This window comes from Mixophyes fleayi, chromosome 11 (assembly GCF_038048845.1).
Source record: "Mixophyes fleayi isolate aMixFle1 chromosome 11, aMixFle1.hap1, whole genome shotgun sequence".
Taxonomy (NCBI): domain Eukaryota; kingdom Metazoa; phylum Chordata; class Amphibia; order Anura; family Limnodynastidae; genus Mixophyes; species Mixophyes fleayi.
This window is the reverse complement of record NC_134412.1, coordinates 95,319,448-95,333,740: the sequence shown is the minus strand read 5'-3', so window position 1 is coordinate 95,333,740 and position 14,293 is coordinate 95,319,448. Positions and strand designations below refer to the sequence as shown.

At 43.4% G+C, this 14,293-nt stretch overlaps 1 protein-coding gene across 1 annotated transcript; it reads right to left on the bottom strand.

Moving 5' to 3' along the window:
* Window positions 1-3,579: 3,579 nt before the first annotated feature.
* On the bottom strand, window positions 3,580-11,973 carry LOC142107206 (surfactant protein C-like). Its single transcript, XM_075190439.1, has 6 exons — window positions 11,753-11,973; window positions 7,140-7,277; window positions 6,842-6,979; window positions 5,428-5,544; window positions 4,911-5,033; window positions 3,580-4,109 (listed from the first exon to the last, which is right to left on the bottom strand). Exons 1-6 carry the CDS (start codon window positions 11,762-11,764, stop codon window positions 4,026-4,028), a joined length of 612 nt encoding a protein of 203 aa, XP_075046540.1. The 5' UTR covers window positions 11,765-11,973; the 3' UTR covers window positions 3,580-4,025.
* Between the last annotated feature and the right edge of the window lie 2,320 nt (window positions 11,974-14,293).

Below are 14,293 nucleotides of genomic sequence, written 5' to 3'. Positions count from 1 at the left end.
TATAAATACACGGGAGTCCACGATATGTCCAATGTCTACAATCATTTACAGTATTGGATGCTTTAGTCCTTATAATATACTTTTCCTATAGAATGCTGAAGTGATGAGGTCAAAAAACTCACGGATTATAATAATTGATGACATCAGAGCTCGCGGTTTATACAGATGTTATATTCTGGCCTTTATAGAGATATTAACATCATTTGTATTAAATAATCACAATATTCTTTTAATAAGCACTGAATGTGTGGGAATGGAGTGCAAATATTTCTATTATTATATCACCTTCCTCACTTTTTTGTTTTATTGGCTAAGACCCTCCTTTAAACTTTCTACGCAACTTTTTTTGGTTTGTGGGCCCAGATAGAAAAGCACATGATGGGATACGGAAAGTTTCACTTCCGCAAGTCCTGCTTACTATTATTAATAAACCCCATTATCTTGTGATTCATCCCCTCTGACTCCCCACTGTGCCTGCTGTCTGTTTGCCCCCCCTTTAGGATGTAAGCTCTCACAATCAGGGCCCTCGTCCATCCTGTTTCTCTACCTATTCTTCTGCTCCTTCCTCAATATGTATATGCTATGTTTGGAGCTTTGAAGTCCTGGTAATTATTGTTTACTGTTCTGTATGGTTCTACCCTGTATGATCCGCTGTCTGTATTCTGTACGGTGCTGCAGAAACCTTGTGGTGCCCTATTATTAAAGATTAATAATAATAATCTGTGGGGTGTATATCCTATTCTGTCCACTCTATGCTGTCCACTCTATGTAGTCCACGCTATACTGTCCACTTTATGCTGTCCACTCTAGACTATACATCCTATACTGTCCACTCTATACTTTTCACTCTTTGCTGTCCACTCTAGACTGTACATCCTATACCGTACATCCTATACTGTCCACTCTATACTGTCCACTCTATGCTGTTTACTTTATACTGTCCACTCTATGTAGTCCACGTTATACTGTCCACTTTATACTGTCCACTCTATACTTTTCACTCTTTGCTGTCCACTCTAGACTGTACATCCTATACCGTACATCCTATACTGTCCACTCTATGCTGTCCACTCTATACTGTCCACTCTAGACTATACATCCTATACTGTCCACTCTATGCTGTCCACTCTAGACTATACATCCTATACTGTCCACTCTATGCTGTCCACTCTAGACTGTACATCCTATACTGTCCATTCTAGACTATACAGCCTATCCTGTCTACTCTATACTGTCCACTCTATACTGTTCACTCTTTGCTATCCACTCTAGACTGGACATCCTATACTGTACATCCTATACTGTCCACTCTACACTGTACATCCTATACTGTCCACTCTATGCTGTACATCCTATTCTGTCCACTCTATCCTGTCTACTCTAGACTGTACATTCCATACTGTACATCCTATACTGTCCACTCTACACTATACATCCTATACTGTCCACTCTATGCTGTACATCCTATTCTGTCCACTCTATGCTGTACATCCTATTCTGTCCACTCTATGCTGCCTACTCTAGACTGTACATTCCATACTGTCCACTCTATGCTGTCCACTCTAGTCTGTTCATCCTATACTATCCACTCTAGACTATACATCCTATACTGTCCACTTTATACGGTCAACTCTATACTGTCCACTCTATTCCGTCCTATGTTGTCCACTCTATACTGTCCACTATATGCTGTCCACTCTATATTGTCCACGGTATACCGTCCACTCTATGTTGTCCACTCTTTTCTGTCCACTCTATACTGTCCACTCTATACTGTCCACTCTATACTGTCCACTCTATACTGTCAGAGGACCTTGGAGCACTACAATCCCCAGCATGTCATGTTTCCTCTATTTGATTATAATATGCTGTTTACATTTTATATCCTTTTTTTTTTTTTTTAAATATCAACTTATAAGTCCCAGAAAATAAAAAATACATCAAAGAGACAGAACACAGAATGTTATTGTGCAGTTGGTTAATACTGAAAGATAGCGACATTTCCAGAGACAAATCTCTATACTCTGCATCTGTCTCTGGGAACTATGCCACACGGCAGCTACATTGTACCAGTGAGGAAGACCATCCAGGGGCCCTTAGAGCCCCTTTATTTGTCCCCAGTCCTGGCTGCGGGGACCATACACCTAAATGCCCACAACCCTGAGGAGAGCAGTAAATAGTCTCCTCCTCATAAGTAATGTGCCAAGATGGTGGAGTTTGCCCATCCACACCGCCCTCCCACAGTAACAGAACACAACCCAGTCCTCAGGCCCACTAACAGGGCAGGTTTTCCAGATCTCCTTGCTGGAGCACAGGTGTGGTCATTACTGACTGATACAATGTAACACATCCACAGGTGGTATAATTATATATCACTGGTCACCTGTCAGTGGTCCCTGAGGACTGGGTTTGGGAAACACTGATATAGTGAGTGAGGGCTCTGGGAGCTTAGATTACAATGTATAATTGAATAAGCACAATACATATCCCAGGATATTTCATGGGGATTTCTGTCCCTATTTCCATCCAATCTATCTCTCTTATCGGTCCGATATACAGATTTGTATGGGCAATGTTCTCCCAAGTCCATTCAGCATCTAAGTATAATAAATAAAGCACAGTACATCTACTAAGCGGATTAGTGAGGGATATTGTGGTGTATATATCTGTGTGTCATAATGTGTATTATACAGCCTCTATCTCTTTATGGTAATGATGTGTAACAACTTAGTGAGAAGACGTGAATCCATTTGTTACATCCATGTGACTGTTCTCACAACATGTAACCAGTCCTAACCCTTCTGTTTTCTGACAATATCCTAATTGCTATTATGACAAATGTATCATTCTGTTACCTGGAATTGTCAGTGTCAACACAGTAGCAGATCGGGATAATTTATGGTGTAAATAAAACAGAGACACGTTCTGGTTTATAGATATAACTGTGCCGTGGATGTGCATTGTAAAACACTGATATTTTGTACACGTGCACCTAGGCAGTCCGACCATAGCACGATAACGCACATGGCTCCTCTCGGGATGTGTAGACAGACTAGAAACACCTAATATGATGATATTTTGTAGATTGGGAAGTTACATCTAGAAATGCGTTTTTCCAGCAAATGCCCCTGGAAGGCACAGAATGTGACTCATTAATCACTATAGGAAGAAACCCGATCTCCTCCAGGTGTGAGTGGAAATGTCTGTACTCCCATCTGCCCCACAATATATGCCCCTAAAGTGCCCCTTCTCCCCCCATGTATGTCATTTAATTCATCCAACTCTGCAAAATCATCTGAGGGTAAATGTATCAAGCTGAGAGTTTCCGGCAGGTTGGAAAAGTGGAGATGTTGCCTATAGCAACCAGTTAGATTTTAGCTATCATTTATTTAGTACATTCTATAAATGACAGCTAGAATCTGATCGGTTGCTATAGGCAACATCTCCTCTTTTCCAACCTACCGGAAACTCTCAGCTTGATACATTTACCCCCTAGGCGTACCAAAGTCTCTGCTCCCTATCTCGATCCGGGACCCTCTGGACGCACTCCAGACACTTAATATTAAGGATAGCAAGTCATAATATTACAGATAAGTTTTATTTATGTTTTTTTAATATACAATTTAAAAAATATGTTGTTTAATGAATCTTTGTAGATAAAAAAATAATACAAGACATTAAATTACAACAGCAGTGATGCTTCGTCTGTAAATCTACAGCTTCCGATGTCTACCTGAGACTCTCTATATAATATATGTACATAGTTCTTCCTATGTGACCTGTAATACACATCCTGAGCTCCTTATGACACATCGGTTCTCTGTACAGGACAATGAGGTTGCTGTCAGCCGTGATTATCATCGCAGTTCATTCTGAAGTAAGTCCCTTGTCCATCAATACAGCGAGATTATCTGGGCTTCTCTGGATGATGGGTGCAGTGTTGGAAGGTAGATATACGTCTCTTATCAGGGAACGTGGGAGGAAATGATGTCCTAATAATCAGACAAATCAGAGGTATGATCCCCTCAGGACTCGAACTTGAAGGACACCTCTACACCAAAGATATTGAAATTGATTGTGAGCTTCCAGCGCAGGTGAGGGGAGTTGTCCTAGAGAGAGGAAACATACACATATAATTATCTGCTGTGTAGGTGTGAGGGAGGGAGACACCCGCTAGACACTATAACAATGGACATGTTGTCACGATACAGAGCGCTGCGCTGTCTTACAAGAAGCCACTTGTTGGTGAATGTCCTACTCGCTACCACAGACTAGGAAACTAGTATATAAACCGTACAAAGCACAACAATGTTTTTTAGTTTATATTCTCTATGGGCTTGACGTGCGTTACTTTAAAAACGTGCGTAAATCGGCTCTGCGCACTCTCAAATTCAACAAGGAGCAGATCTAAAGATACAAGCGCTGTAGCTGGAACAAGAGATACGGCAGTAGAACAGGTAACTTTGAGATACCCAGAGCCTGATCCGGGCACTGCTCCGTGGGCTCCAGTTTGGCACGTCCGTACTGTACATTGACTACCGTCAAACACCCCTTCCCCTCCCCGTTCACTTTGTGTATGTAGATGCAGTGAACGTTGCGGCATATAGTTGCGTACGCTCCAGCGATGTTGCGTGCAATATGCACAATAATGACAGATACGTGCCTCGATCACTCAGCCCCTATATGTTGATCTGCAATGGACTGCCAACCAGTCTCACCCAGCAGTACACGATGACTACTAATGTGGCTGTAAAACAAAGAACTAATAATACAGCTATGATGAACAATACATGTTTTGACCAAACAAACAGTAACAGAAGTATTTATAAATGGATACTGTATCTCTGCAGTTATAAATAACCACTGATGTATAAACAGACACAGCGGCGCAGTAACCAGAGGTCGCTCACCTGCGTGGCCCAGTAGATGGGGAGGTCACTGCACAGGATGTTAATGGAGACCCCCAGTTTGGTGCGGTCGGCCTCCTCTCCTTCCACCAGACTGTAGGATAAATCACCGTCACTTGTGATGTTCTGCCGGAAACAAGAACCAGGGGGCTCATTACATTACCAGAAGGTGGCTGAACGTGGATTTAAATCGGATCCAATATAACAGGAATGTAAAATGACTACAAGGTTTTATAACGCTGCTCCCCAGGGTAACGATCATTTGCTTCTAAAGTCAGTTTTGCCATTACTGTAGGTTGGGATAGTAATCCTTATTATCCACAATGTAGTTATTGACATTATTGTTAAAAACTATTTTTTAAAAAGGTATTTTAAAAGAAAGTCTGTGAGACCAAAAAGTAATTTATAGTGTTGTTCTACCCTTAATTTCCTAAAGGCTATCACACTACCTCGCTCTCACCTTGCAGTGATTTGTTGTGTTTACAGTTTTGTGTTGTTAGAATTTGTGAGATCATTATACCTGTTTCTGAAAGTGTTTAATGCTCTTCAAGACATCGCTCATTGTGGGTACGTTACTGTCCTTCATCTCCATGATGTAACATTTGCGGCCGTTCATACGTCTGAACCCGATAATATCCTGGGATGAAACAAGGAAACTCATAAACAGCTGTTGGAAAATGTTGGTGCAGTTTTCTTCAAAATCTAATGTACTTATAATATATAAGGAGATTTATGACCATAGAGAAGTCTCAGCACACAGTAGAGGATAATCTAATTATTAAAATACACAAGTTTAACCTTAGAACAGAACGTCTTGCCTGTATGAAGTGGGTCCTTATCTCTAGGAGTGACGTGTCATACATTCTATAACAGAGCACTTACTCATCATGTGACACAAGAGACATCACCGTACTCTTACCCACTGAGCCATATGGCACAGGAGCCATCACAGCGCACTTAGTCACCGAGTTACGTGACACAAGAGAGGGCCTGTCCAGAGGTAGGAGCATACATGCCAACTTTCAAAACTTCTCTCCCGGGAGAGAAGTCATGTGACAGGGGGTAGGAGGGGGCGTGATGACTTTGTTGCAGCACCATAGCCGCCCCCCCATACAATGCCAAAATTCACGGCATCGAATAGCGGGGACAGGGTTTAATGATGCGATTAATGCCGTGAATTTGGGAGAATCCGGCAGGCTTGCCTACTCTTCCGGGAGTCCGGGAGGACTCCCCGAAATTCTGGGAGATTAGGCAAGTACAGGTAGGAACAAAGCAACAACAACCACAAAAGGAGCAAATTTGCACCTTGGCAAAACCATCTTGTACTGCAAGAAGGGGGCAGGGGCACATTTCAGATGCGCGGACACATCTAGGGGTAAATGTATCATACCCCGGTTTTTGCAACTGGCGGGAGATCGGCGTCTTCGCAGCTCAAATTTAAAGTGGCGCTGCCTTGTAAAGGGAAACTTTCCCGCAAGTTGCAAAAACCGGGGTATGATACATTTACCCCCTAGAGTTGGGAGGGGACGTGTTCTAGCTAAACTCTAAATTGCAGTGTAAAAACAAAGATGTCCAATATTTGTGAGCTACATGCAAACCAGCCAGTATTATCCCTGCATGCAAAGAAAATAAATAAATGCATTTGCACCTCTTGTATTGCAACATGGTCTGTCCGGGAGCAAATCTGTATCTTTTTTTTTTTTGCTTGCTCCTAACCTTACATGAGGCGTCTTATAGTCCACATCCAGCGTCCCTGGAACAGCCTACAACTTACTGCTAGTGTCTGCAAAGGATCGACTCTATATAGCCACCTTCTGACCACAAAAAGCGGTGGGGGGCAGACAATATTTCTTACCTTGGGGAGCAGGCAGACTCCTGTAACCCTCCCTCATATCATCCATTCTCCTGATACCATCATTATAATGATCACTTACATGTTTGTAGTCGTACAGGACGGTCGATGACACATTGTTGGTGTTGACATAAAACGCTGCCACGTTCTCCAAATTATTGACCATGACCGTCTGTTGGACCTTCTCCCCGTTCTTGGACTGGAAGGCCATCTCCACCACCTGGAAACCACAATGGCCGGTTACAGCGTTATTTGCACATGGAAATGATGGTCTATCACAAGTTATAAACCATCAGCTACGGTGTTGGGAATCCGTCCGCTCTTCATTTACGTAACATCCACTAAAGCAATTCAATGTCCTAAACATCTGATTTACTCACCGCTTCAGTGTGTTTCTGGGTCATGAACACCCCAATTAATGTGGCCCCCACTACAATAACAGCCAGGAGCGTTAACACAACGATGGACCACAGACACGTCTTCCTGTTCTCATTCATTTTGGGGAAAGAGACGAATGACTGGAAAATGAAGGTTTGGAAACGTTAACTTACGTATGATTTATACAATAAATGTTCATTTGTTCAGTGGTTATTGTTGTACTCAAATGCACCTGAATCTATTGTGATCACATTAGATTGGTTTTGCAGGAGTTTAAGCCCACAGGAAGCCTGCACCATCATCCAATGTATTAAAGAAGGAATTAAAATATAGAGAGGTGTTTATCAAAGCTTCCTCAGACTGTTAACAGCCGCCATAGATTGCTTATTGTTTTTCTAACACTACCCCGGCAAACACAGCCCCAGCCTGCCAAGACAAGCCATGGTGCTATTCAGCATAGTAAAGATTGCCTCTGGGAAGGGGGGGGGTTATATAAAGAGGGGTACAAACATTTTTTGTCGCCCCATTTATCCTAAGGAACCCCCCCACCCATACTGACCAGGTTGGGGCTGTTGCACATATTGACGGAGGGACTCCGCGCCGTTATCGTGTGACCTCTTGGCCTGGTACTAGTGGCCACGGGACAAAGAGCGCGGGGTCCCCTCACATAAGCGTTAACCAGCCCGGGCTATAAGCCCTGGCGCTGGCTTCATTTCATTTCATTTCAATTTTGGTTACATTTTCCTACACAGCGCGGCAAATCGCATTTTTGGCTGCGTTCACGTATGTAATGCCCAAAACAGACAAATACGGCATTTGTACAAAATGAAAAGCACTGCGTGGTCGCGTATTTTAGTTAGTAAGTGGCCCTTTGTGTCTGTACTTCAGTATTCAAGGAACAAAGTAGTTGAAAATCTCTTCCGCCCGTTGCTCCCTCAGTAGCACATAAAGTGGTAACGTTTCCGGGTGATGGCAGAGGGAGAGCAGCTGATAATTGTATATTAAACATCTTTATTTTCCTCCTGTCTGTGTTGCAACATTTGGGACAAAGTTTATTCCTTTACTTGTTGCATAAATATATTCAGGACCCATCCCTTTCCTGATGGCACTTAATGACACAGAACAAGCTCATTTACAGCTTAATAAGTGCCCTCACAGGTAACGTGGGTGTAAATAACACGATTCATGGGATACAGAGGATTACAGTACAGATTATGTAAATAGGAATACATCTTGGAAAGCTGCCAATCCCATTATTGCATCCGTCCTGGCTTCATCCGTCCTGGCTTCCAATGACACATTAATTATCCGATAATCAGCACATGCTTCATATAGATAAATATATACTGTACTGAGGGCTCTAGATTCAGACACCAAGCAGTAAATGTATCAAGCTGCAAACTGGTTTGAAAAGTGGAGATGTTGCCTATAGCAACCAATCAGATTCTCATTATCATTTATTTAGTACATTCTACAACATGACAGCTAGAATCTGATTGGTTGCTATAGGCAACATCTCCACTTTTTCAAACCCGCCAGAAAACTCTCAGCTTGATACATTTACCCCCAAGTCTCCAGTCCTGGAATAGGAGACTGTATCAGAGTATTTCTAGTATAGGAGGAGGATTCTGATGAAGAGGATGGGATGAGGGAAAGACAGAATAAACGCACTGAATGTAATACATTTATTTCTTGCACATGGAAACCAACAGAAAGTTGCTGCTTTTGCACAGCTTGTTAGATGGACTTAAAGGAAAAAATAAACCCGATATAGAGAGATGAAGGATATGTCTGAAACACTGTTCTGTGAAACATTCTCTTTTTTTCTGCAATTGCCCCCAAAATATTTCACGTTTCACTGGCAGAATTTGTCATTTGTCCTCAGTCCTTCCCCCGCCACTCTGCCGAATGAACGACTGACATCATTACAGCTCCATTCATAGACTATACGTTCCTCAAAGTGAAGGTTTAATGCCGGCCTCAGTACTGTAATCAGTGTAATCAGTCATGAAGAGCGACTGTATATAAGACCCGTGTGCTGACCATTCACCAGAAGACCCCACACACTTACAGACCAGGCCGAGACTATTGAGCATTTCTAGTACAGTTACAGGATACTTTCTGCAGGGCGGTGAGATTTGTAGGATTTATCACAGCAGGACTTATATACAATGATTACTGTGTGGGCTGTGTGTAGTTTTATGTGTCTGACATGTTATTGTGTATATATTACTGAAGCAGTTTAATGGGTATGGCCTCTTATAGGGTTCCAGGTCAATGGCATGTTGACATTCAGGGTCCCAAGATAATGACACACTGACACTTGGGGGTCACAGAACAATGACACACTGACATTTGGGGATCACAGAACAATGACACACTGACACTTGGGGATCACAGAACAATGACACACTGACACTTGGGATCACAGAACAATGACACACTGACACTTGGGGGTCACAGAACAATGACACACTGACACTTGGGGGTCACAGAACAATGACACACTGACACTTGGGGGGTCACAGAACAATGACACTCTGACACTTGGGGATCACAGAACAATGACACACTGACACTTGGGGCTCCCAGAACAATGACACACTGACACTTGGGGATCACAGAACAATGACACACTGACACTTGAGGGTCCCAGAACAATGACGCACTGACACTTGGGGGGCACAGAACAATGACACACTGACACTTGGGGGTCCCAGAACAATGACACACTGACACTTGGGGCTCCCAGAACAATGACACTCTGACACTTGGGGGTCCCAGAACAATGACACACTGACACGTGGGGATCACAGAACAATGACACACTGACACTTGAGGGTCCCAGAACAATGACACACTGACACTTGGGGATCACAGAACAATGACACACTGACACTTGAGGGTCCCAGAACAATGACGCACTGACACTTGGGGGGCACAGAACAATGACACACTGACACTTGAGGGTCCCAGAACAATGACACACTGACACGTGGGGATCACAGAACAATGACACACTGACACTTGAGGGTCCCAGAACAATGACACACTGACACTTGGGGATCACAGAACAATGACACACTGACACTTGAGGGTCCCAGAACAATGACGCACTGACACTTGGGGGGCACAGAACAATGACACACTGACACTTGGGGGTCCCAGAACAATGACACACTGACACGTGGGGATCACAGAACAATGACACACTGACACTTGAGGGTCCCAGAACAATGACACACTGACATTTGGGGGTCACAGAACAATGACACTCTGACACTTGGGGGTCCCAGAACAATGACGCACCGACACTTGGGGATCACAGAACAATGACACACTGACACTTGGGGATCACAGAACAATGACACACTGACACTTGGGGTCACAGAACAATGACACACTGACACTTGGGGGTCCCAGAACAATGACGCACTGACACTTGGGGTCACAGAACAATGACACTCTGACACTTGGGGGTCACAGAACAATGACACACTGACACTTAGGGATCACAGAACAATGACACACTGACACTTGGGGATCACAGAACAATGACACACTGACACTTGGGGGTCACAGAACAATGACACTCTGACACTTGGGGGTCACAGAACAATGACACACTGACACTTGGGGTCACAGAACAATGATGCACTGACACTTTGGGGTCACAGAACAATGACACTCTGACACTTGGGGGTCCCAGAACAATGACACACTGACACTTGGGGTCACAGAACAATGATGCACTGACACTTGGGGATCACAGAACAATGACACTCTGACACTTGGGGGTCCCAGAACAATGACACACTGACACTTGGGGTCCCAGCTGTAAAGAAGCTTTGAACCATTGCTTTATACAATAGTGTCAAATGGATATATTCTTCTTTACTAATAAAAAGTGTGTTATTGATGTTATTAGTTTATGTCACCATTTAACATGAGGAATTATTCATGCTGCTTAGTTCCATTTCATTACCAAGACTATTTACCATTCATTTACCTCCTGGCAGCTGTTTTCTGGCTCCACTACAAAGAAATGTTTCACTTGGCATTGGATTTTTATAGAGAGTAGTTAAGAAGCGCCCAATCTAATTTATATTCTGTATATAGATACTATTATGTATATAGCTCTGTCTGCTCAACCAACATCTGATTATCACCTTATTAAGGCGCTTTTCAGCTGCAATCTAACACCTGAAAATCGTTAAAAAATAGGATGAATGATTTCCAACGGGCTTTTTTCTACCATTGTGACCTTAAATGTTAACATCATGTTTATAAGTTTAGAACACTGCACACTCAGCATTAAAGCGCAGTGCACTAAAAGTGTATGTAAAGCACACTGAAAATGCATCGCTATAGTGCACGTTAGTAACCCAGCGCGTCTGTGTGAATGAGCCCTTAATGACACACGATGGAACAACTTAATCGTTACCGAGATCTTGAATGAATAAAACATAGACCGGTCAATGGAAACAGGGCCAGTGAACCTTCCCAAAATGCTGCCTCAGAGTAGACAAGCTAATAAAGGAAGTGGAAGCCAAGGCTGGACCAGAGGAGGCCGATACTGTGTCTGTTTGATGAAGGATCCCAGCAGTGGACCTACCTTAACTTGCATCAGGATAGTCTTCTGCCAGAAGCCGGGGAGATTGCAGTGTGTCCGCTGCTCATGATTATTTTTATATGGTGTAATGTGTTGCTTTACTCTTCCTGACACATGTTGGGTGGAGGTCCGGAACACCCATATAAAGAGATCTGTAAAGAGACGTACAGGGCTCACCTGACCCGGGATCAGTCCAGACCTGCAGGTGAAGGTGCTTTCCTGGGAAGTGGATAATTAGTGTTATTATAACAAGACTGACAACTATGGACAGGAAACAAGTACTGACTGGTCTGTAGGGTTGTCTGTCTGACTCATCATCATCACCATTTATTTATATAGCGCCACTAATTCCACAGCGCTCTACAGAGAACTCACTCACATCAGTCCCTAACACAGGCACAGACTAGCGTCAATTTGTTAGCAGACAATTAACCTACTAGTATGTTTTTGGAGTGTGGGAGGAAACCGTAGCACCCGGAGGAAACCCACGCAAACATACAAACTCCACACAGATAAGGACATGGTCGGGAATTGAACACATGATCCCAGTGCAGTGAGGCAGAAGTGCTAACCACTAGGCCACCGTGCTGCATGGCATACCTGATGCCCACTGCGGCATCATGGCCCGCCCACAGCGCCTGTGTTGTGAATTGCATCAGTGGGTGGAGCGTGATGACACAATGTCCATGCCCACCTCTAATCTATCTATCTCATATATGTAATATCCTATGTATCTGTCTTATTATCTATTATAATAATGATTCAAATGTTCCTCAAAAAATGTTAGGAGCAATAAGAGTATTGTTTCACAAACATATGGTTAGGATTATTGGCACCCCCAAAGAATATTTTAAATAAAACCAAAGTCATTTGTCTCTTGGTCTTTTTATTGCTCCTAGTCTCCAGGAACTCCGTTGTTGGCGATGACCATTTCCTGTTTCCCTGGGGTATAAATATGAGGTTACACATATGTAAAATCCCTCTGCTATCCCTCAAGGTGGCTAAAACCAAAGAGTTGGACACTCAGAGGAGACAGGAGGATGTGGACCTGCACAAATTAGGAAATGGTTATAAACAAAATGAATGGTCAGATGAAATTACATTTACCAGGAAGAGGACGCATGTGCTTACTGTGCCCAAAAAATTGTTTAAAAATAAATTACATTTATTAAACAAATATTAAAGAAACACTTTATTCACTATAAAGCAATCTTTCAATGATTTGTCTCTGTTATCTCCATCCTGCAGTCGTGTGACCTCTATTGTCAAACCTGTGATATCCAATAATCAAATGTGTTCTCATCTTGCATGCACAAGGGCCCTTTCCCCATTCTCACCCACTGAGCCCGGGGACGTAGGAGACTGTGCTGGCTCAGTGGGTAAGTGCATCGGTACAACCTGGCACTCACTTCAAGCACGCTCTTAGACGGATTTCCTGTTGTCCAACTTCTTTCTTTCTTTTTACCAACTAATTTGTCAAGTATAACCAAACACATCTATCACAGACAATAGGTACATACGTAAGGGCAAAAAGTTCACATAAAATAAGTAGCAGAGTCCTGACTGGCCACTGCTAAGTGAAGTCAATAACACTGATTATCTTGTTACAATGACGCCTATCAAGGGCTGGGATATATTAGCAGCAAGTGAACAGTCAGTTCTTGAAGTTGATGTGTTGGAAGCAGGAAATGCGTAAGGTTCGAGTGACTTTGACAAGGGTCAATGTGTGATGGCTAGACATCTCGGTCAGAGCATCACTAAAACGGCAGGTCTTGTGGGGAGTTCCTGATATGTAGTGATTGGTACCTACCAAAAGTGGTCCAAGGAAGGACAACTGGTGAACCGTGACAGGGTCATTGTCACCCAAGGATCATTGATGTGCGTGTGGGGAGCAAAGGCTAGCCTGGCTTGTCCAATCCTACAAAAGAGCTACTGTAGACTAAATTGTTTTAAAAGTTAATGCTGGCTATGATAGAAAGGTGTCAGAACACACAGTACATCGTAGCTTGTTGTGTAGTCATAGACCGGTCAGAGGGTCCATGCTGATCCCTGTCCACCACCAAAAGGGCCTTCAATGGTCACATGAGCGGCAGAACTGGAGCATGGAGCAATGGAAGAAGGTGGTCTGGTCTGATGAATCACGTTCTCTTTTACATCATGTTGACGGCCGGGTGTGTGTGTGTCGTTTACCTGGGGAAGAGATGGCACCAGGATGCACTATGGGAAGAAGCCAAGCTGGTGGAGGCCGTGTGGTGCTCTGGGCAATGTTATGTTGGGAAACTCGGGTCCTGGCATTCATGTAGATGTTACTGTGACACGTACCAACTTCCTAAACATTGTTGCAGACCAAGTGCACCCCTTCATGGCAACAGTATTCCCTGATGGCAGTGGCCTCTTTCAACAGGATAATCCACTGGGCAAAAAAATTCCCGCAATGGTTTGAGGAACATGACAGAGAGTTCAAGGTGTTGACTTGAACTCCAAATTCTCCAGATCTCAATACGATCGAGCATCTGTGGGAGGTGCTGGAAAAACAAGTCCGAA

What these genes read in the sequence shown, in the direction of transcription:
- LOC142107206 (XM_075190439.1), bottom strand. An exon ending in CCCAGAAACACACTGAAGCG is followed by an intron (nt 6,980 to 7,139) that starts GTGAGTAAATCA and finishes TGTGGTTTCCAG; the next exon opens with GTGGTGGAGATGGCCTTCCA. An exon ending in TCCTGTACGACTACAAACAT is followed by an intron (nt 5,545 to 6,841) that starts GTAAGTGATCAT and finishes GTTTCATCCCAG; the next exon opens with GATATTATCGGGTTCAGACG.